The 22,192-nt window shown below is 59.1% G+C and overlaps 10 protein-coding genes across 10 annotated transcripts; 5 read left to right on the forward strand and 5 right to left on the reverse strand.

Moving 5' to 3' along the window:
• Positions 1-1,438: 1,438 nt before the first annotated feature.
• On the reverse strand, positions 1,439-1,996 carry PSEUBRA_004959 (uncharacterized protein; the record flags this gene model as incomplete). The annotated part of the gene is made up of 1 exon (XM_016438439.1): positions 1,439-1,996. The coding sequence occupies one exon, from the start codon at positions 1,994-1,996 to the stop codon at positions 1,439-1,441; it is 558 nt and encodes a 185-aa protein (XP_016290901.1).
• An 816-nt stretch (positions 1,997-2,812) lies between these two features.
• On the forward strand, positions 2,813-4,993 carry PSEUBRA_004960 (uncharacterized protein; the record flags this gene model as incomplete). The annotated part of the gene is made up of 1 exon (XM_059465424.1): positions 2,813-4,993. The coding sequence occupies one exon, from the start codon at positions 2,813-2,815 to the stop codon at positions 4,991-4,993; it is 2,181 nt and encodes a 726-aa protein (XP_059320473.1).
• A 167-nt stretch (positions 4,994-5,160) lies between these two features.
• PSEUBRA_004961 (FAD dependent oxidoreductase) lies at positions 5,161-6,879 on the reverse strand (the record flags this gene model as incomplete). Its single annotated transcript, XM_016438433.1, has 1 exon — positions 5,161-6,879. The coding sequence occupies one exon, from the start codon at positions 6,877-6,879 to the stop codon at positions 5,161-5,163; it is 1,719 nt and encodes a 572-aa protein (XP_016290903.1).
• A 718-nt stretch (positions 6,880-7,597) lies between these two features.
• Positions 7,598-9,117, forward strand: PSEUBRA_004962 (Oxidoreductase, molybdopterin-binding domain protein; the record flags this gene model as incomplete). Its single annotated transcript, XM_016438420.1, has 3 exons — positions 7,598-7,624; positions 7,695-8,913; positions 9,011-9,117. 3 exons carry the CDS (start codon positions 7,598-7,600, stop codon positions 9,115-9,117), a joined length of 1,353 nt encoding a protein of 450 aa, XP_016290904.1.
• An 86-nt stretch (positions 9,118-9,203) lies between these two features.
• Positions 9,204-11,567, reverse strand: PSEUBRA_004963 (Bromodomain transcription factor; the record flags this gene model as incomplete). Its single annotated transcript, XM_016438441.2, has 1 exon — positions 9,204-11,567. One exon carries the CDS (start codon positions 11,565-11,567, stop codon positions 9,204-9,206), a length of 2,364 nt encoding a protein of 787 aa, XP_016290905.2.
• A 621-nt stretch (positions 11,568-12,188) lies between these two features.
• Positions 12,189-12,897, forward strand: PSEUBRA_004964 (RNA recognition motif domain protein; the record flags this gene model as incomplete). The annotated part of the gene is made up of 2 exons (XM_016438425.1): positions 12,189-12,595; positions 12,690-12,897. The coding sequence occupies 2 exons, from the start codon at positions 12,189-12,191 to the stop codon at positions 12,895-12,897; spliced, it is 615 nt and encodes a 204-aa protein (XP_016290906.1).
• Positions 12,898-13,215: 318 nt separating this feature from the next.
• Positions 13,216-13,801, reverse strand: PSEUBRA_004965 (Complex 1 LYR protein; the record flags this gene model as incomplete). The annotated part of the gene is made up of 2 exons (XM_016438434.1): positions 13,216-13,650; positions 13,727-13,801. 2 exons carry the CDS (start codon positions 13,799-13,801, stop codon positions 13,216-13,218), a joined length of 510 nt encoding a protein of 169 aa, XP_016290907.1.
• Positions 13,802-14,201: 400 nt separating this feature from the next.
• PSEUBRA_004966 (tRNA intron endonuclease, catalytic domain-like protein) lies at positions 14,202-15,803 on the forward strand (the record flags this gene model as incomplete). The annotated part of the gene is made up of 1 exon (XM_016438412.1): positions 14,202-15,803. One exon carries the CDS (start codon positions 14,202-14,204, stop codon positions 15,801-15,803), a length of 1,602 nt encoding a protein of 533 aa, XP_016290908.1.
• A 1,926-nt stretch (positions 15,804-17,729) lies between these two features.
• On the forward strand, positions 17,730-20,588 carry PSEUBRA_004967 (WD40 repeat; the record flags this gene model as incomplete). Its single annotated transcript, XM_059465425.1, has 1 exon — positions 17,730-20,588. The coding sequence occupies one exon, from the start codon at positions 17,730-17,732 to the stop codon at positions 20,586-20,588; it is 2,859 nt and encodes a 952-aa protein (XP_059320474.1).
• A 376-nt stretch (positions 20,589-20,964) lies between these two features.
• Positions 20,965-21,917, reverse strand: PSEUBRA_004968 (uncharacterized protein; the record flags this gene model as incomplete). Its single annotated transcript, XM_059465426.1, has 2 exons — positions 20,965-21,836; positions 21,914-21,917. The coding sequence occupies 2 exons, from the start codon at positions 21,915-21,917 to the stop codon at positions 20,965-20,967; spliced, it is 876 nt and encodes a 291-aa protein (XP_059321595.1).
• Positions 21,918-22,192: the final 275 nt, after the last annotated feature.

The raw sequence follows: 22,192 nt of genomic DNA on the forward strand, positions 1-22,192 counted from the left end.
CCACGGATCAGCCGTTTGACAGGACACATGACTGCGTTGCAGTTGTCGGTAAGGCCCGCTGTTGAAGACAAAGCGGATATCGTGGGAAGCTCTTCATGCTCTCGTCGGGAACTACATTGAGTGCCAATAACGATGAATAGCAACTCCAACAGCCGAAGTTCCTCGCCGTGGCCCATTGATATTGCCTCGCATACGGAACAACAAAAGCCACCACTGGCATTGTACGGCATCTCGCGTCGCCACCGCGCCTCCTCGGGCGGGAAGGGACAGAAAGGGCTCGCCTGCGCTGCGAGCTGGGGATGAAAATCGAGAGACCCTGCATTTTTGTCTTTTTGCGTCGCGTTCGGGCGCTAAGATGGCGGGGCTGGGGGACTGTTTCACCTCATACATCCGCACCGCCACACAGCCCGCAGTGGCGCGCCCCAGCTGGATCTGGCATCGGCATGCGTGTGTGCCACAGTGGAGACGCAGCGGTCTCGCCACACCGAACAGGCTGCGTCTGTGGCGGGAGACGCCATGCGATAGCGACAGCTGCTCGAACCTCGCCACCTCTCGCGTCGCCTAGAAGGGCATGTCAGGTTGAGAAAGTGATGCCAGTCGCAACAGTGTCAGGCCCAGAACGCTCAGGGTGCAACGACCCCGTCCATTGTGCAGCGACAGTCACCTGTTCGGGATCAGGAGTCGCCTGATCGTATCGCAGTCGATCCATTGTCCCTGCTGAATGGGCTCTCGCAAAAGTAGGGTCGGATGACGTGGCATCCCATGGGATCGGAGCGAGCGCTCACGTCGGTCAATTCTCACCCCCCTGCACACGACCTAGGAAGTTGGGTACGGTGAGCCGCTGCTCCGGGTTTACGATCCACTCTAGCTGGCTGGACAAACGACAGCCAGCAGACCCCGTGCCGCGTCTTGGCACTGGTGCCAGTTGCTCGGCATGCCAATATAGAACCCTTGGCGCGTCTACCACTCCTCGCGGCGGCTAATCTACGCGTTTACCCTCACACTTCAACCTCGCCGAGGCTCTCCCTCCCAAGAATCTCGCTTACACCCGCTCCCGATCCATCCATCAAAGTGGCGTGCGCATCTCGCTTATCCCCCATCGCCGAGGGTGTATTTGTGGCATGGTTTGCAAAATGCAGCGTACGATCCAGGTGCGCGTCTCATGCGATGGCCCACGATGGCGTGAGGGTCAGTGGGATTCGATCTCCGCCATCACCACTCGTGCCGGTTGCTTGGGGAGCTCTTCCACGCGTCGAATCGCCTCGCCGAGCCGATGACAAACTCCTGGAGGGGGAGCGCGAGGTCGCGTGCTCATCGCATGAATCTGCTTTCCACCACTCCGCCCTCGCGCAATCTAGCGTACCAACGAATCGCGCGCGCGCCACCGATCTCACCTTGACAAACATTCTGGGTGATGGATTACCGTAAGATACATTGGCTAGGGGTCGGCCCATGGATCGTCCAGCTCCTCGTTCGCGGCGTCCGATGACTCGTTCGGAACGGAACCGCCTGCCGGCTCGGTCGGATCTGGTATCGATTCGATCCCGTCTGTGGTGCCCGATTCGATCGTCGCAACCGCCTGCTGGAGCGCTCCGTCCCACGCATCCACCTGCGTCTGCAGACTCGCCACCTTGGCATGCAGCAGGTCGGTCCGCGTCGCTTTGTCACCTGCATTCGATGATCGGTCCGAGGGCAGGACGAGACCGACGTCGGATGCCGAGACGCGCTCGCTGTTGAGTCGCTGCGCCGTGCGGTGCGCCGCAATGAGCGAGTGCGATAGCTCGACGTACTGTGCACGGCTGGAAGGGGCTGTGCCGGATTCGAAAGATCGTAACAGGTCGTGACGGTCTTGTGGTACACCGGACGGAGGCTGTGTGGACGTCGATGCGAGAGAGAAGAGGCCGTGGTTGGAGGGGAGGGATTCGAGGTCAGAGACGATATGGTCGAGCGTAAGCGTGGTCAGCTCGAGAGCGGAGGTGGATGCTGCCGCCGTCATAGTGGTGTATCTCCTCTTTTTGTCGATGCGATGATGCTCAGATCCTACCTGATGCTGCTGTTGGGATGCCGTTGAGCGAGACGGTGCTCAACACCAAAATGCTGTCGATCGAGGCTCGCGTTCGCAATGATACGACGTCGCTATGGGTGACTCTGCTTGCTGACAATGGGATCCTGATGATGGTCGTGCTGCTCGATGTGGCTACGCTGCCGCTGCCTGTAGTGTTGCTCGATGCCGATGGTACGGATGATGAGGAAGAAAGGGTGCAGGCACGGACCAGGAAGAGAGTCAACTTTTTGGCGAGACCAACACCTCAGAAATCGGAAAAAGGCTCTCGAGCCCTCCCGATCCACACGATCAAGCAGGCCTCTGGATGCGCTTGCGGCGGACGGAATATTCAGCAACATCGATGCTTGTCTTCTCACCACTGGACCTCCTTCTCTTCTCTCCAGGTGGGATCGAGACAGGAGGTAGTCGCCTGTACACGTCAAGGGCTTCTCGAGTGCCAGAACGAGCCATGTGTTCCCTCTCATGAGAGCGCAAGCTATCGAAAAGGATTGCGATGCGACTTGTGATGTAACATGAGAGAGTCGGACCACGAAATTTCCCTCCACAAGGCGCAGGTGTGATTTTAAGAAGAAAGCGCATCGACTCGGCTCAGCCTTTCTATTCAACACCACCAACCCACAAGCGCAGAGTCCGCAAACCAAGCTCAAGTCACGGACCTCCTAGGAGCATCGCAGTGATCCTCACACCGCTTTCATAGCATCGAGAGACGGCGAAGGAAACGTGCGTAAGGAGCAGGCTGGCTGAAAGATGGCGGCCGACAACGCGCTCGGTCCAGCACAGGATAGCCATCATCTCGTACACTCCTTGGCCCGGCTCTCCACCTCCGACCTTGTCCGCTTTACCCTTCAAAAGCCGGACGTAGCTCGTGTTTTTGCTGCTTCGCTGCATCAACTCGCTGTCGAGGCCGCATCGAGCCCGCTACCGAATGTCAACGAGCAACAGCTCGGCAAAAGTCATGTCGACATCCTTGCACGCCTGATCGAGCGAGGCGATCCGTCTCTGGCGAGGAAATTTGTCCCCACGCAAGGCTCTCTGGTGGATCTCGCGGTCGCGGCTCCTGCCGACACAACGGCGGCCGTCGCAGCCATCCTCGAGCGCCTTCTTGATGCTACCAGTGTCAAGGAGATTGTCAGTGGTCTTTCAGCTCAGTTTAGCGGCCTCGTCTCGACCCAAGATCAGCAGGATGCCGCAACTCTACCGTCCGTCATCCGTACGCTCGCACGTCTTTCCTCCGCCTTCCTCAGGGTCTGCCCGGCCCGACTCCTCAAAGGCAATGTCGCTCTCCTCCAACCATGGGCTCGCACCTGCGTACAGATCTACGACAAAATTCTCCCGCAAGTCGCCAGGACCCTCAGTCGCGACGGAACAACAATCTTGTCGGAGCCAGACTCGCTCAATTTGGAAGCACAAGAGTGGCAGCTTCACTGGCTCACATGCCGCGTGGATCTGCTGCAGCTCGTGTCGATCCTGCTCGAATACCTGAGGGGCTCATCCAAGCTGGTCGACGCATCACGGGAGAGTCTTGCCGATACCGAGATGCTGCTGAAGAAGGGTGGGTTTTCGACATTGCTCAACTCGACGGTCCTGCTCGATCTTGCTGCGACCTCGGAGTCGTGGCCGTCATTGCGGTCGGAACTGTCGTCCAGCGTCACCAGCAAAAAGGGACACAACAACGGAACAATCGCTTCCGTCGACACACTTGCGACCTTGGTCCCCAAATTTACCGGCGCAGCTTGGGATGCTTTGCAACGCTACGTGGCATCGCAGGCGCCAAGCCCGGCGAAAGAGATCCAGGAGCCTGCCGCCTCATCCATCTCAGAGGATGTGCTGGCGTCCGTCGATTCGATCCTGCCGCACTACGGTATGGACCGTTTGAGAGTCATCCTCTCTCGGCCGTCGTTCGCCGGCCAAAACGCAGAACTCGTCATTCAGCGACTTCTCGAAGGTGACGAAGGTGAATCGGATCCGTCGTCCTCCACAATCGCTCAGCCTCATGCGGCGGCACCGCCAACACCTGCCGCACCGTCTCAACAACCAGCACCCATCGCACTACCCTCACCAGCCCCGCATTCGTCATCAGCAGCACCATCCCTCGTCAAATCGCGCGCCAACCTCTTTGGCGACTTTGCCTTTGACCCGTCGACCATCGTCCAGCCGAAGCTCGCTCGCAGCGGCAAAGTGGATGAGCTTGCGCCGGAGCTCAAAGCGGCCATCATCGCCCGCGCCGAGGCTGCGGACGAAGAAGAAGCGGGAGAGGAATGGAACCCCTTTGCGCCAGCGCGGACGGTGGGTGTGGAGGACGAGTTGGATCTTGACAATGATGGACGCGAAAGAACCGCGCCGCGTCGGACGACGGATGACGACGAGGAAGACGATGAGGAGGAGGAAGCGAGGATGCGCGAGCGCGTGCTGCTGCGGCACTACGTCCAGCATGGGTCTAGCGCATTCTCTGCGGATGCCAGCACCAGGCGTAGCGATGGGAGGCAGCGACTGAAGCAGGAGGCCGGCATGAGTGATGATCTGATCGAGTCGTGGGCGGTGATGCTCGATCGCAATCCGAGGAAGGACCGTCTGTTGGCGGCAGCATCGCAGTCGGCGCTGGATGACCAGCTCGCCTCTCGCATTTCGCGCAACGTCAGCGAGGCAGAGGACGACGATGACGGATCGCAGCAGAGACAGTGGGGCCCGGATCGCGGGCGCGGTGGTCGGATCTTGCGTGGCGCGAGTCGCGGCGGAAGAGGAGGTGGCGGTCGTGGCGGCAGTGCCAGTGGAGGAGGTGGATCCGGCAGCGGCCAGTCCAAGAACGCAACTCGCGGAAGAGGCACCGGCAACTCGGGCACCGATCGGTCCGCCAAGCAGAAGGAAAAGGCAGGCAACAAGGCTCGTCAGCGAGGGCACGATAAGAAGATGGCCCGTGTCAACCCATAGCGCTTTCTCAATGACACCAGGCCAAACATCACGAACATCACAAGCGACGCGATGAGAGCAGTCAGACGATGTGAAGCGATAACACTGAGATTAGGAGAGGCGTTAAGCGTATGAACCATCTACGCAAACAAAAACATAAGCGGAGTCGACGGCGGGTATACAACACATCAAATCGGCTGGGCAGCTACTTTGGGAAAGACCATCCAACTACTCAACGTCCTCGCCGTAGCCGGGTCCCTCGTGTTGCCCCACAGCATCACCGTGCCGATCAACAACAACGATGCGCTGACCAGCGCAAAGTTGTCCGTGACAAACCCACCATGTGACCCCTTGCCCTTTCTCGTCGATGTCGCTGCCGTGAGACGCGGAATATTGCTCTTCATCTCCGTAAACACCACTGGCAACAACACCACACAAGCGGTATAAAACACCATCACCGACCTCCACACCAACCCTGGGTACTCCAGCACCCCTGGCTTCCGACTCCTCTGTTCGCTTTCGTACCACTTGGGGTGCATGAACAGTGCCCAAATGCTATACAGCGCAACAGCAAAGAAATGGCCCACCAACAACATCGGTCTCGGTGCCAAACCGGACAGCAACGACACAGGACCGTTGACGCACTCGCCGCCCATCTCAAAGTACTTGAAGCAGCCTTCGCGCAGCACTTCCAGATTGGCGTCGTCGGCGCCGAACAGGCTGTACAGCGCCTGGGCGAGGATGTTGATCACCGACGCAAGGCCCTTTCGACTCCAATGCCAGGATCGCAGTGCGGGTCGAATGGCGGACCAGTTGTTGAGATCCAGGGGTGTTCGCAATCCAGCCGCGGAGAGGGGCGCCCACTCCGACCCACCCAAGGCTTCCGTAAGGTGCACAGCGTCCCACAGCCCAACCGTCATTCCACCGCCCGTCAGCGGGTGACGCATGTTCATCGCGTCGCCCACCACAATCACGCCCTGCGCCTGGTCGGACTGCCCCTGCATGCTCGGCGGCAAGAAAGAGTTGGGCATGCTACGCAATCGTTGGCCCTTGGCCATCTCGCGTGCGACGCACTCGCGCAGCTGCTCGGGCAGCTGAGGGATGACGTTCTCGTTGACGTGCTTCTGCAGGTCGCCCTTGGCAACGGACGGCAACTTCTCGCCAGCGACGTCGATGAGGATGCGCGTCGAGTGCGTGCCGATCTGATAGAGCAGCACTGGTCCGTTCTTGGACAGCACGACGTGACCGTGGTGCGGTGCGGGCAGAGGCGCATCTTCGAGTTCGAGACCGACAAAGTTGGATCGCACCATGGGCTGAATCGAGCTGCCATGGGTGCGACGAAACTTCGAGAAACAGCCGTCGGCGACGATGGTGAGTGGGGCGCGGAGCTCGAAGGCTTCGGCCTCGCCCTCGGGTGCCTTCTTCCATGTGGCGCTGATGCCAACGACTTTGCCGGCAGTGTCCTTGATCAGGTCGCGCACGGTCGCTTCGTACGGCGTGACGTTCTTCTGCGCGAGCGCCTTCTTGCGTAATGACTGAACAAACTTGCCGTGGTGGAAACTGCGACCTTCGACCTTGCCGCTGCTGCTGGCGATGCCCCTGCCGGCGTCGTCCGACTTCTCCTGCGGATAAGGGATGGGTACGGAGCGAGGACCGTAGAAGACGTGGTAGCCTTCGACGGGTACAGCGTCGATATCGTCGAGCGTGTCGACGATGCCCATCTTGGAGAGGGCGCGCACACCGCCGGGCTGCAGGAGCTCGCCGACAATGCGGTCCGGCTCGTCAAAGTCACGCTCGAGAAGGGCCACTTTGCGACCCGACTTGCCGAGCGAGTAGGCGAGCGCGGAGCCAACGATGCCTGCGCCGACCACGACAATGTCGTGCTTCGAGGAGGTAGCAGTCGGCATGATGGGTGGTGCTGATGTGTTGGTGATGCGTGAGGTGCTGCAGATGAGGTGCGTGATGGACCAGCTCGGTCGGGGTAAGAGCCTAGTAGTGGATGATTATCGTGTTGGTATGATGCTAATTAGTGTTGAATGCGATGCGTATGGGTGAGGGTTGGGTATATGTGTGGTAGATGATGCTCGTGATGGTGGTAAGGTCGAAACGGTTGTTAGCGCGAGGTGTGATGGTGATTGGCGCATCATAGACCGAAGCTCGGCTTGAGAATGTTTGGCCCAAATTTAGGACTCACTCACGCGCTTCCACCGTCATGCTTGCCTCGGTGGCTGTCGTGCCTGTGTGCCTGCCTGTGTGTGTTGGACGGACGCTCGTTGCCATCTGCTGCCTCGGAATTTACAAAAGCGAGTGGGCTGACTTTCGCTCGGCATTGGCCAGACTGGCGGTGCAGCTTTAATTTTAGGAAGCAATTCGAAACAAGCGAGCCAGCGCATTACATAACCACAGCCGGCGACTTTCGGACACAGCCGAGATGTTAGAGCCTCAACTTGACGTCTGCCTGTTAACGCTTAGTCAGCCTCCACCGTCCAGATCGTCCAGATGAGAACAGATCATGCAGCAGCGCTTGACGTGCAGATATGCAAGCCAAGGCGTCGACTCGAGACACCTCTATCCATGAGCAACGAGCGACTAGCAACACCGGACGGCCCTCGACGATCAAGCGATATGTCTCAGCTCGTGCGGCAAGAGAGTGTGAGTTCGGCGAAATGAGCTCGTAGACGACAGCGATGGCGGACTGACAAAAGACCGCACTCGTCGACAGCCTCTCAACACGGAGCCCTACTCCAAAGAGCTGGCAACCTCGTTCGTTACCCCGAACGATCTCGTCTTCAATCGCAACCATGATTCTGTCATCAAAGCGGATGCCCCAGAATCGAACGACACCAACTGGTCGATAGGCATCTCGATCGAGGACGACGAGCGCTTGAAGGACTTGCACCTATCATCGCAGTCTCTGCCGCTGGACTCGCTAAAGAAAGAGCATGACTTGGTCGAGGTGACTGCGACGCTCGAATGCGCCGGCAACCGCCGAGCGGAGCTCGCCTCCTCGCATCAGCCAGCAGAAGGCATTCAATGGGGCAACGCGGTGATCGCCAACGTCGTCTGGGGTGGTGCCTCCCTGCGCTCGGTTCTGCTGCGCGCTGGCGTCCCGGATCCCTTTTCCCACCACTCGGACCTGACCCAGCTCGAACCCTCGGCCGAAGCCTCCCTTTCCGACTGCGCCGAGTGGGCCCGACCTCTCCACCTGCACCTCTTCTCCGCCCAGGAAAGCACCGAATCCGACGATCCCACCCGCAAAGAGTACTTCGCCGCCTCCATCCCCCTGCCCACCGCGCTGCATCCGAATCAGCACTGCCTGCTGGCGTACGAGTACAACGGAACACCGCTCACACAGCGCCACGGTGCCCCACTACGAGCTGTCATCCCCGGCCATGTGGGTGCAAGGTGGGTCAAGTGGCTGAATGGCGTGCGCGTCAGTGCACGAGAGAACGAGTCGCCGCCCATGAGACAGGATTACAAGCTGCTCGTGCCAAGCGGCGCGGAGGACGGGGAGAAGGAGTTAAAGGAGAAAGCTAAGGATGGGTCCGAGTTCAGGAAGGAGGAGCTGAGGAAGGAGAGGCCGCTGCAGAGGTTGGAGGCGAGCTGCTCGATTACGATGCCTTGGAAGGACGGGCAGACGATCGAGGTGGGTGAGAAGGGGATGGTTGAGGTGAAAGGGTATGCGGTCGGGCAGGATGGGTCTCCCGCTACACAGGTCTTCGTCGCTATCGTGCCAGAGGCAGAGGAAGAAAAGTCGTCCGAGGACGTCCTCGCTTCGCTAGCGGCAGATCTGGAGTGGAAGCAAGCCGCAATCCGAACGCAAGACGGACAGTCGGATCAGCGAAAAGCGGACAGCAAATGGAGCTGGGCCTGGACGCTATGGCAATTGGATCTGCCCGTCCCACCTTCGGACAAGAAGTGGGCTTTGATAGCTCGTTGTGGTAACTTTCCGCCTTGGTTTCGCTTGGTTTCGCTTCGGCACGACGACATGTGTAATGCTGACAGCCTCGATGCTCTTGCCTCTTGTTTCGGTCTCAGTAACGGCATCCGGCGTCGAACAGGAAAAGATCTCGCAGTGGAACCTGAGAGGCTTCCACAATCGCTCTTGGTCGGTCGTTCGCAATCTCTCTATCAAGTCGTCGTAGCAATCCAACCGCTCACTGCGACACTTGCTTATGTGACCAAAATGTGCTGAGACGTGTGTGTGATTGTGTGCTAGGTGGATGGTCCGTCACCCGCTGTGCCCATTCGTCGCCCCTATCTCGCCCACATCGCCATCCCCGCTCTCCGTCCGCGTCCGCTTCTCCAACGCCACCGGACCCACGCCTCTCCTCCCTGGCATCTTGACCTTCTTCCCCGGCAATCCCGTATCGAACGGATCCCTGGGCGTCCAATCCCACGTGTGCACCATCGTAATGTTGCCGTTTCGAATCCTGCTCGCGTAGCTATCCGCAATGAGACCCGTGGAAAGCACCGTCTCGCCCTTTCCACCTGCGCTCTCGGACGCCATCGCCGCCTGCAGTTGCAGCTGCAACTCCTGCTGGCGTCTCTGCAGCTCTTCCTTGTCTTCTTCGGGCAGGATCTCCGCTTCCTTCTCGCGCATCTGCAGGACCAATCGCTCGAGGGCGGGGCGGAGGGTCGAGTTGCCACTTCCGGAGCCGCCGCCGCCGCTGGACCGCGTGGAGGAGATGTTGGAGGAGAGATCGGAGCTCGAGCCCGAACCACCAAGAAGATCGCGTGACGCTGGAACACCGTGGAAGAACCGCTCGGCGTGCTTGTCGTCCAGGATCGGGATGGGATCGTCGAAGCGCGAGATGCGCTTGAGGAGTTCTGCACTGGCGACGACACGCGCGCCGGTGGTGAGGTGCGACGGATGACGATGGCCGAGCGTGGGGACGAGGGAGCCAGAGGGCGGAATGAGCGCCGCTGGCCGTCCCTGCGGGCGGACCGGCGTGAGGACCGGCGCGGAGAGCGCGTTGGCGACTTCGATGTTGTCTTCGTACAGCGTGGGCGGGGGGAGGGTGGACACGAGCCAGCTGGGTCCCGGGTTGAAGGGGATGACGGAAGGTCGTGCTGCTACGGCGGCGTACAGACTATCGTTGGGTGCGTATCTCGACGCGTCCGCCAGAGCATGCGCTAGTCGTTTGCGCTTCGTCAGTGCATCCTGATGGGCTGGTCCGGATGGTGTGAGGAAGATGCCGGCTGAACTGCTCGATGTAGGGTCCTCCACGAGGGCCTGGTAGTCGGCTGCAAATGCACGAAGTGACGATGTCGCTGGAGCAATGGAGGCGATGGATGCGTCGCTGAGCACCTCATTGACGTTTTGTTCCAAGTCGCGCAGCTCGTCCTTGGCGTACGTTGCTGCCAGCGTCGATGCATCGTAGGCCACGCTCTCTCTCCAGCTGTCGCGCAGGACTCTGCGTGCTTGCAGCGCTTCGAACGCCTTTTCTGCTTCCGCTGCCCGTTCTTCTGCGGTCTTTTGAACGGCAGGTGCTTCTGCCTCGGGGCCATCGCCATTTGCGTTTTCTCCTTTGGCCGCTTCGGCTGCTGCTGCCGCTGCCTCGGCCGCCGCTTCGTCTGCCTTCCTTTGCGCGAGCTCCCTGCGCCGTTGTTCTTCCAGGATGTACTCCGGATCAACCTCCACGGGCTCTAGCTTGACGCGGGTTCCGTCATCCTCTTCTGCTTTGAGTGATTCGAGGTCCGCGCCGTTTTGCAAAGGCGCGGCTGCTGCGTCTGCGCTTGAAGCGATGTCTGGGAAGACAGGAAGATACGCCGGTACGTAGTCAATGACGGCTTCACCGAAGCGTCTGGCAGGTACAGTCTCTTCGGCGTCCAGCCGCCTGCGCTTCCTTGGTTGCTGTAGAGCCTGATGTGAGACGTCGCCATTGCTGCCGTGGGGCGATGAAGGCGATTCGCCCTCGTTGTCATCATCAAGGTCGGACAAGAGCAGCGACTCGGCGTCTGCCGTGAAGCTGGATCCCTGTGTAGATGACTCGCCGAATGTCGATGAAGTCCCGCCTCCTCGTGATCCGGATGCGAGCCCGGATGCATCCGGCATTGCATCCGACGGAGAGGGCCAAACGAGCCGTCTGGCGAGATGATCCCGGAGTACCCCTTCTGCTGCTGCCTGTTCGAAGTCTTTGGCCGGTATTGATGTGAAGTGAACCTCTTCAAGGTCGGATGGCGAGGGAGGAACGCGTCCCGTGTTGAGGACGCGAAGAAGATCCTTGCCGCGCATGGGATCCTGCAATGCTGCGGGTAGTGCGCTGGTCGACGCTTGCGGATGGGTTCCGTTCACGCCATTGGCTTGAGTTGCCGATAGCTGTGTGTGATGCTCCTGGGTATCGAGCCTTCCTTCTTCCTCCGCCCAGTCCAGCACTTCATCGATTGGCTCTCCTCCCAGGATGTGTTCCAAGGACGCACGAAGGTCCTGCGGTGAGACGATGGTGCGACCGGCGTGGTTGGCGTGCTGAACGCAGGAGGAGCCGATGAGCTGGATATAGCGTTGCATCACCTCTGAGAGGAGATCCGCCGCGCCAGCTGAGGACCTCGAGAAGCCTGCTGACGACAAGAGAGCCAGTATGGCTACCGACATGTGCGATGCGGAGTAGGCCGCCGCCGTCGGCTTGGATCTTGTCACCATCTCGACGACCACCCAGACGGCTGCGGTAAGGCGGTCGATCCGGACGTTCTCCGACCTGAGAAGGTAGCAGAGGTGGTAGTGTCACCCTGCGAGATCGTTGTCGTTTACTGCATTGGGTGGTGCGATGGAAGATGGTCGTTCACGTCCCGAGCTTCGTGGTCGGCTAAAGCATGAATTGGAGAGGTCGTCTTTGGCAACACTATAATACGTCTGAGCGTACGGGTTTGTTCGTCGCCGGTTGCAGACGCGGACAGGTCGGCAGAGGTAGATGAATGGTGATTGAAGGAGGGACAGACACAAGTGGACGGGATGGAGACCCCTTCGAAGCAGCATCACGTGACGCGCCCCAGCGCCAAATGGGCGGAAAACGGGAATTGCGGCCTCGACCTGCGAAAAGTGAGGTTGGCACACTCTCCACCTTCGACTGAGCTTGCTTCTCCTCTCACTCATCATTCTTGCCCATCCACAGCATCCGCTTGCAGTCGATACTCGCTCTCGATCGGCTCAGTCATACCCAGAAGCTCGACGGCTGTTCACGACGCACCCTGAAGGAACGACACAGACATCCGCAAGATGGCATCACACGAAGAAGTCTCGCTCTCGGAGCCTGGCACCAGCGACCTCCATCACACACGCAACGTCGAGGCAGATGCACCAGCAAATGACACTGGCGCATCAGGCGCTGATGGCACAGCCATGACCGACGAGGACGCTGAGATCGAGGCGATGAAACAGAGAGTAGCGGAGATGGAGGCGGAAGCGGCCAAGCTTCGCGAGCTGCAGCAGGCGGCGGGCGAGGCGGGTGGCGCAGGCCTCCATCCCACCGAGGAGGAGCGCGAAGAGGTCGACTCGAGGAGCATCTACGTTGGCAACGTCGACTACGGTGCGACGCCAGAAGAGGTGCAGCAACACTTCCAGAGCTGTGGCACCATCAATCGAGTCACGATCCTCTGCGACAAGTTTACTGGGCATCCAAAAGGGTACGTCTGGCGCGTGCTTCTACTCCGATTCGTATAGATGGCGATGGCTGACTCTCATTCTTGTTCTGCTGTGTCTCTTGCTTTCTGGATGCAGATTCGCATATGTCGAGTTCGCAGACCCATCGCTGGTCGCCAACGCCATGGTGCTCAACGAATCCCTGTTCCGCGGCCGACTGATCAAGGTCACCGCCAAACGCACGAATATGCCGGGCATGGCAGCACGAGGGCGCGGTCGAGGTCGCGGGCGTGGCCGTCCGTTCCGTGGACGCGGTCGTGGCCGTGGTCGAGGTTACTACTATTGAAAGATGGCAGCTGCGCTCAGACTCTTACGACGAAGAAGCGTCGACACAAGGGTCTGCATCAGTCCACTATTACAAGACAAGCATCCGCCATTGCACACACTCAAAAAGGCTCACAAGCTTCCACTTCTGTATTGTAATCCCACACTTCCTCTCATGCCAAGGACACATTCAAACGGCCATCTATGCCGTACTCTCGCCTCTTTTTGTACATGGTTGTCCTGTCTGTGAACCAGTTCGCGACGCAAATCAGTTCGCACAGCGTCTCGGGCGATCGTATTCCGTAAAGTCATGATTCTGAGAGCGTAAAGTACACCACAACTAACCACTGGGAGGCGCGCCACCGCTGCTCTGGGGTCCTGCCACAGGCTGACCACCACCACCCACACTCGCCTCTGCACCGGCACCACCGCCTCCCACGATCAACCTCGGCTTCTCCACCACCAGCTTCTCGCCCTCGTACATGCGGTTCATGAGCGCCGATCTTTGGAGCACCTTGAGATCCTCGAGTGCGGTCTGGTAGAACTTGGACAGCTTTTCCGTGTCTGTGAGCGATGCTGCAGAGATGGACTCATCCGAGCCCCCTGGCTGACGAATCGTTTCCGGTGAGAGCAACGTCGAGGGCGAAACGGGCGTGGTGGTCGAACCCTGCTTGGAGAAGGGAGATGATTGCGCCGCTTGCGAGGCGGGCAGAAGCGTCGATCGGAACATGTCGCGCGACCGACGCAGGAAGTATGTGCGGAAGTTGTACGACGACTGCCAGTGAAAAGAGATGAGAGATAGTTAGTGGAACTGCAGCGTGAAGAGCAGTCGGTTGAGAACGAAAACTTACAAATGACTGCGATGTCCTCAAGTATCGGCGGTACAGATTCAAGATCTGCGACTTTGATGGGGCGGCTACCGACATTTTGAGCTGAAGTGCGGGTGTAGCGATCCTAAGAGGCGTGTCGGTTCGACAGAGAAGTGCGCTTCAAGTACGGGTGGCGCTGGGATGCGAAGTGTGTTGACGGATAGGCTTGAGGGCGATGATGGAGCGCAAAAGAAGGTGGTTTACAGCGCAGCGAGAAGGATGACCGCGGCCTTCAAACTAAGCTCTAACCGCCACATTCAGCAAAATAATCGTGACTAAGCCAAGGTTAAAGCGCTTCTTTTTCTTCTTGACAGCTCCACATTTTTTTACGTAGCGACAGCATAATTTCAGGGTCGAGGCTTGGGTGCTGATGTTGCAGCAGCTTGCCGACCTTCTCTTCGACTCTTCCAGCACATAGGCATCTCTTCGGCCTCGAGCGACACACGACCTCACCATCATGCCTAGGCAAAGGAACACCACCGGCTGGTCGTACAACAACGCAGCCGAGTCGTCCAAGTCCGGCGCAAGAGGACCCGCCTCTCGAGTGACCGGAGCTGGCAAAAAGGCAACCGCGCAGAAGAATCAGCTCTACTCGAAGCCGATCCCAGTCGCACTCGACGTCACGAGCCCTGACGCCGCTGTAAGTAGCAAAGCACAGGACACGCTATGGTCGTCGCTCTGTTCGCTTTTGACACTAGGCTACTACGCATCGTCCAGCGCCTCTAGCAGCCCCGTCCAGAAGAGCCACAAGGGCAAGGAAAAGGTCTCGGTCTTCTACGATCGCCAACTGCAGACCGTCTGGGTCGAAGATCTGGATGAAGGCATCCGACTGCTATGGCAACGTGGCTTCTTCGGCAAAGGCAATCTCTCGCGCTCCGAACCGACGTGGCGCCAGCGCAAGGTCAACGAAATCGATGCGTTGCGCAAAGGTCGAATGACCGCCGAGCAGCTTACACAGCAGAGGAGAGAGGAGAGAAAGGCGCTCAAGATTGAGCGAGCGAGAGCAGCGGTACGAGCAGGTCAGCAGCTGCCTGATGGTATCTTGGCGCTGGGAGGAGAGGTGACGGAGGCGGACCGCGCGCCTGGTGCATCGCACGATCGATTGATGGCGGATATTGAGAGGCAGGTGGAGGAGCAGCTGGATGGCGAAGACGCGGAAGAGCAGGAAGGGCCAGAGTCGACAGCCGCAGCGAAGACAGGAGGCATGAATGAGCTATGGACGGGTCAAGAAGAGGTGCCGGACATCGTGCCTGGCGTGGCCCGCATCAAGGGTCTCAAGTACTTTGCGGAAGAAGTCAAGGCTACGCAGGCGCGCAAGTCGGCCAGCACGACTGCAACACAGCAGGACGACGAGAAGATGCTGCTGGACGAGGACACCGACGACACAGCAGATATCGATGTGGTCGACGTGGAGCGCATGCAGCTTTCGCTGGTGGAAGCGTTCTTCCTTTCGTCCATGTTTGGCTGCCTCGACATGGTCACCGCCGAGAATGGGAGCGTCACCCTGCCGCTCAGCCTCGACGACTTCTACACGGCCTGCCTGCAATCGAGCTTGCCGCACGCCCTGCTGGATCTTCGTAACCGCGGACTCGCCGAACGACATCTCGAATCGCTCTACGCTCGACCCGACAACCCGTTCCTGATCAACTACGTCGCCTACCACCACTTTCGCTCGCTCGGCTGGGTGGTCAAGACGGGCATCAAGTTCTGCGCCGATCTGCTGCTCTACAAGCGCGGACCTGTCTTTTCGCATGCCGAATTTGCGGTGGTCATCATCCCTTCGTACGAAGATCCCGCCGACGAGAAGTCGAGCCCGTTCGCACCGCATCCCAACGCGGGCCGCAAGGACTGGACGTGGTTCAGCACGGTGAACCGTGTGCAGAGCCAGGTGCTCAAGACGCTCATTCTGGCGCACGTCTTTGTGCCTTCGCTGAAGCGATGTCCGCTCGAAAAGCTCACGACGCCAGAGACGTTCTTCGAGTCGCTGCGCAAGGGAGAGAGCTACGCGGTCAAGGAGGTGGCCATTCGACGATGGGTTCCGGCAAGGATGAAGCCGTGAGCCTGTGCTGCAATCTCATTCCTTGCAGAGTCTTCTCATGAGAGCGAACCATTTTTCTGGAATGTGAGATCGGCTGAATGTTGAGCTGGCGCGTGCGTGCTGTACGCGACGCGTCTAGTGAAAGCCAATCCGCTCGGTATCCCGGTCGGTTCAGCGCTCGTAGATGACAGCATAGAAGTCAATGGGTCCCGACAAGGCAAGCCGCAGCTCTGAGTACGAGAAGAAGACGTCGATGTTGAGAAGTTTGGCATTGCCATGCTCGCACTCGTTTCCTGTGGGCGTCCTTGCACGCCAGTCGGCTTGTGGTCCGAGCGGGACGAAAGTTCAAAATTTCGAGAAAGAGAGACCCTTAAATTTTGATCAACGTTTCCAAGCAAGGAGGCGATGGTGGAAAGGGGGGCCTCAAGGCAGGCTGTGACCGAGGCCAATGTGATGGGCAGATGTAGAGCATGGCGTCGTAGGATGGTCTGACGGTGCGATGCCGGTGTCTCAACAGCAGAGAGGAGCAGGCGCTGTGTTGCGGAAGGTTTCGACCTTTCTGATTGCACGAATTGGAGTTTGAGGAGAACCGGTATCGAAGCCAAGACGGCCGAAAGAAGCTGGAAAGAAGCTGAGTCGACCTTGTCAAGTCGGCGTGAAGTGATACGCCAGTTGCAGGGCCGGCTGAGTTGTGGGCGATGGGTTCCTGGCGAGGCGTGCTGTCAGACCGATCCGCTCATCCGATCATTGCCCCCCTTATCGCTGCCTGTTGATGCGAAAAGTGGGTCGGGAGAGGCGGCTTTTCATTGTTGCTCTGCAACTCAGAATAACTCAATCCCAAAGGTGCTCGCTTGCATGAGGCAGAGTCACAGTGCTCGCTTGAATGCCCACGCCCACGCTCTTGTTTCGAGGCGTGACATTCTTGCCTTCGAGGCTGTCTGCTGCGCCTTCAAGGTGACCACGCTGTTCGGCTTATGGTTGATCATGTACAGAACCTTGCTTTTGTCTGCACACGTTTCTTGCCAGCTTATGCTGCAGTTGAGTTGAGTCATAGCCTTTGGCAGCAAGCCACGGTCACATTGTCGCCCTGCATGCTAGCACCCTTCTTCACATGATACGTCTGGTGCCGCTGATGGACTGCTGCGAAGTTGCTGGCCTCCCTGTCCTTTTCTCGAAAGAAAACTAGCAACCACACGGACTAACCTCCCAAGATCGGGCAGCGCCGTTGAATACCAACACCGTCACACACCTCGGCATGCCTCGCCTTGTTCTCACGGCGGCTCAGTGTGGCCGATTATTTCACGTTTGCTTCTCTCAACGAGGTTGCTCGCGTATGTTTCGCGCTTTGTCCAGGCCCGCCGCCAAATTATTTCCAAAATTGAGTCGAGACAAGCCTGATCGTTTACATCACCCTCCTCCTCCATCACCTCACCTCGCAATCGCCTTCAGCCATCGTTGCGTCTCCACCTTCAGCACCCCACAACGCCCCTCCCAGTAGCAAAGGATCACCCTGTTCCATCACTCGCACGCCACGGGATAACCGACTCTCGCGCCTCGGTCAAAGTCACAAACCGCCAACAGGCACTCTTCTTCACCTTTAGCGCCCAGCTACCCTGAGGCCCGAGGCGGAAGACTATAAAGCAACATCTGAGGCCACCTAGCGCAGCCTACTTCTCGGACTGCTTCGACGTATCTCCTCAGTGCTACCGCCGACTCCCTCCTTCGGCTTTGCGGAAGGACGTAATACCTGTGAAGTTTCGGCCCATTCCTGTCAAGCAGATAGCGTCCGCAGTCTCGCCAGGAGACTCGATTGCTTGCGTTTCTGTCGCCGACACAATCTCCTCATCGATAGGCACGAGCGCTCGCATCGCTGCCAACCAGCACCCCATCCTCGCCAATAGGCCTTGATACCGTTCCACATCTAATCTCATTAGCACGCACGCAAACATGGTTCGCTCCGTCACCTTCGAGATCAGGTGGCACGACACCCAGCCCATCTACAGCTGCTCCTTCCAACCCCTTCCTGCCAATCACCTCAAGCGCGTCCTCGACCACAACATGGGCCAGGCCGCTGGTCTTGCACCGGGCAAAGGCTTGTCTGAAATCGACTCTGCCGCTGCCGCCGCCATGACTTCAACGTCCTCCTCGGCGCAAGCCTCCGCTTTGACGCCCGTAGCATCATCGTCCAAGCTCACGCAGCCGCCCGTCATGGCTGGAGGTCAAAGCTGGAGGCTTGCGACCGCAGGTGGTGACAACAACGCGCGCATCTGGATGGTCCACCCCAACATCCCGTCCCCCGCTGCAATGGCAAGCGCTGCCGCTGTCTCGGGATCCGCCGTCGTCGCGCCTCACGCCCCTCGTGTCGAATACCTTGCTACACTCCAAAGGCACTCGGGTGTGGTGAATGTCGTTCGCTTTTGTCCCAAAGGCGAGCTGCTAGCAACCGCCGGCGACGACGGAAATGTCCTCCTGTGGGTGCCCAGCGACCGCAGCAAGCCTGGACTCGGCGACGTCTCCACCAACCTCGAAGGCGAAGCTCAATTCGAGAAAGAGCACTGGCGAGTCAAGCTCATGTGCCGTGCCACGCAGCAAGAGCTCTATGACATGGCTTGGAGTCCCAACGGCGAGACCCTTGCCGTGGGCGGCACTGACTTTGTCGCGCGCATCATCAACGTCCAGGAGGGCCACGTCATTCGTGAAATCTCCGAGCATAACCACTACGTTCAGGGAATTGCCTGGGATCCACTCAACGAGTTCATTGCGACGCAAAGCAGCGACCGCACCGTGCATGTTCACAGCCTGCAAACACGGCGACACGACCGTGACAGCAACGCTGGCTCGTCTAGCACAGACGTCATCAGCAAGAACTCCAAGCTCGATCTGCATCGCAGGAACGGTAGCGCTGGCGGCTTCGTATGGGATCAGCATTATTCCAAGCCTGCTTTGCCAAGACGTACCAGCAGCCATGCCAGTCAAGCCAGTGACGGAGAAGGCGCAAGGGAAAGCTTTGTCGCCGGTCTTCGAGGCAGGACCAAACGCAGCAGCACACCTATCGACCCCAGCCACACGAGCACTGCGATTGCACGCGCGAGTACGCCGGCAGCTGCAGTGCCAGCACCACCCTCAGCAGCTTCGGCGTCGTCCGCTGCCGCCGCCGCTGCTGCACCCACATCCGGGCGGGCCAGCACTCCCACGCCCGCAGCCTCAATACCGCCCAGCCCCTTTTCATCCAACAGCGCCGCCGTTGCTGCGCACGCGATGAACCCACCACAGACCACGCCCAGCCGTCGATCGAGCTTCAGCGGTAGCAACTTTGACGTTGGTTCGCCGCCTACCAGCACCACCTCCTTGGCGCCCGCGTCCACCCTGGCGGGCTCGCATGGCGTCAAGTCCGCAGCAAGCGCTCTCGAGCACACTCTTTCGGTGACGGGCGGAACCGCTGCGAGCGACGCTGGTCGCAGAGCAGGCAGCGTCAGCCGCTCCGCATCGCGAACCCGGAGCATGCGGTCGCCTTCGCCTATTCCACCTCTGCCCGCCATCCGCGCACCTCCCTCTCCCAAACAGCGCATGCAAGCAGCAGCAGCATCGGGCCTGGGTGGGCCACTGGCAAAGGCATCGATGCGTCTGTACGGTGACGAGAACTTTAGCGGGTTCTTCCGTCGCCTTTCTTTCAGCCCCGATGGTGGCTTGCTGGTGACGCCCAGCGGTCTTTTTGATCCTCCGCCGCCGTCCGCATCTCCTAGTGTCAACCTGTCGCCCATGAAGAGCCCTGCGACGCTGACGCCTGCTACCGCCGCAGCCGCCACGAGTCACCCGTCGACCAGTCCTCAATTAGGTCCAGCCAACAAGAGTGCCGTGTACCTGTATGCAAGGGGCAACCTGACTCGGTCGAATGCCCCCATCGCTGTGCTGCCTGGTCACAAGACAGCGACGTTGGTCGTGCGATTCTCGCCGATTTTATACGAGCTGCGCAAGACACCGCGCACTTCGTCCGACGGCGACGACGAAGGCATCGCCCCTCACCCGACCATCCCGCTCGAGGCAGGCAAGCAAAAGACGGTCTCTCTTCGCACCGAATCCTCGACTGCAGCGTTCTCTCCGTCGCTCGGATCGACTCCATCGAAAGACCCTTTGGCGCCGTCAGCATCGCCGTCGCAGCCCGAGAAGATCTCACCCCACGTCCCACGTCAGGACGCACGCTCCCCACCGCGCGGGATCAGCGTCTTCGGCCTCCCCTACCGAATGGTCTACGCCGTCGCCACCCAAGACAGCGTGTGGATCTACGACACGCAGCAAGCCGGCCCCATCTGCTGCTTCAGCAACATGCACTATGCCAGCTTCACCGACCTCACCTGGTCGCCGGACGGGCAGACGCTCATGATGTCGTCGACGGACGGGTACTGTTCGGTGGTCGTGTTTGATTATGCGGAGTTGGGCGTGCCGTATGCGTTTTCGGCGCAACCGGCGTTGAAGGCTCCTGCGCCAGGTGTGCCTGCGCCAGCGCATATTGCGGAGGGCAAGTCGACGGGGAGCGCGCCGAACACGCCCAAGATGGCCAGCCCGGCAATGTTGGCCCCTGCAGCAACGGGTGGATCTGCCGCCGAGGCGTATGCCAGCGCCGTTGGGGCCACGCCCGCCGGGTTGGGGCTGGCCATGCCTCCAGCTTCCTCTTCGGCTGCACCATCGACTGCGCCAGCACCAGCACCAGCAACAGCAACAGCCGCCGCTGCGGGCGGGGACGACGCCGAAGCACCCAAGAAGAAACGCAGGATCGCCCTGACCCTGGAACGCCCGCTCGGATCCTGATCGGGGACACTCTGTCAGGTTGCACGCAAATGAGATCTGTCATGCTGTCATCACACGTCGCTTCGAGTTTGTGTCTGGGTGCGTGGAAGATACTGTATGAGAGTGTCAAGGGTTAAAATTTGGAAGCCTGCAGGTGTGCCAGTGTCGAGTACGCAAGAGCTGGCCTTGGGTGATGGGTGCCGGATCGGAGAGCGATGAGGTTGTTGGGCCTTGCGTCTCACTTGATGACCACGCGCTTGATTCGCACACACTATGATAGAGAATGGAATGGCATTGACTTGTGAGCTGCATGACACTTTTGACGGAATAGAATGGACACATCGAAAGCACTGATCATGGGGCATGGTCAAATCTCGGAATCCCTGTTGACAATTGCTCAGAGGCCGCCGAATCTCTTCTCCACCTTGGCCCTCGACGAAGTAGGCGCGGTCGCTGCAGCCCTCTTCGTCCCTCGCCTCGTCGTGACAGATCGATCGGTGTGAGCTTTCTGGTCGGAGTCGGTCCAGCTGCTGTCCGTTCGAGCCGGATCGTTGGCGGATGTCATGTGGACGGACGCGCTGACATGAGTGCGAGAGCCTTGCGTAATCGGATGGACTGATCGCTTGGGCCGATGATAGTCATCGGGTATCCAGGGGAAGAAAAGGCTGTCGAGACGCTTGTTCATGTCGACCACGTCGGCGAAAGTCGTGTCATAACTCTTCTGGGTGAAGTTGAAGCAATAAGAAAACGCGTCGAACGACAGCCCGTACCCAAAGGAATCGGTGACATTGTACGTGTACGGGTATCCGCCCTGGACCCGAGTAAGCGAAGTGTGTACCACGTCCTTGAGCAAGATCACATCTTTGTCTTTGAAGTGGTAGTCCGGAGCGAAAGGACTGCCAAACAGTTGCGAACGAGGGCGAATGACGAGGCGAGTAGATCTTAGGTCGTCGAAGAAGAGGTCCAAGTAGACACTATCATCAAAGGCTCGCTCCTTAGCCAGATCGATGCGTCCTACGAATGACAACCGAGCCTCGGAATCCGCGAAGTGACCCGACAGAAATGCGGCTGGCGAGGTGAGGTCTCGAGCGCTCAGGTTCGTACCTTCAAGCGTCAGGGATAAGATCGGAGTTGCCTCCCCTTGCGTCACTGAGTCGCTTGTCCGACCGACCAAAGGCTCCTCGACAATGCTTGCGCTGGACGAAGAGGCTACGTAGCCCGACGGGTCTGTGGCTCCGTATGCTGCCCGAACTGGATCGACTGAAGATGCTGCAACGTAAACAGGGGCACCAGTGTGTCAGCAACGTGGACGGTTGACGTTCAGAAAGGATGGTACAATTGCGTACACATCTGACTGGGACGAGCAAGACGAGGGCGGGTCTGAGCGACGCTGCTCGTGCTTCCCGCACTACTTGCGTCGGAGCAGAGCTGGTCGTATCGAAATATGGAGCAGAGGAAAGGGAGGAGGCGATCAAAATTTGCATGCAATCAGGACGAAGTGGATATCGATGTTTGATGGGAAGGTGGGAAAGATGCAAAGTCGGAGGGGATGAGGATTAAATAGACGTGGAAAGAAGCCGAGGGAGCGGGAACAGGAGAGCTGAGCATGGGACACAGGTATCATG

The sequence above is a fragment of the Kalmanozyma brasiliensis genome (genome assembly GCF_000497045.1).
Source record: "Kalmanozyma brasiliensis GHG001 unplaced genomic scaffold PSEUBRA_SCAF4, whole genome shotgun sequence".
In the NCBI taxonomy this organism is placed as follows: Eukaryota; Fungi; Basidiomycota; class Ustilaginomycetes; order Ustilaginales; genus Kalmanozyma; species Kalmanozyma brasiliensis.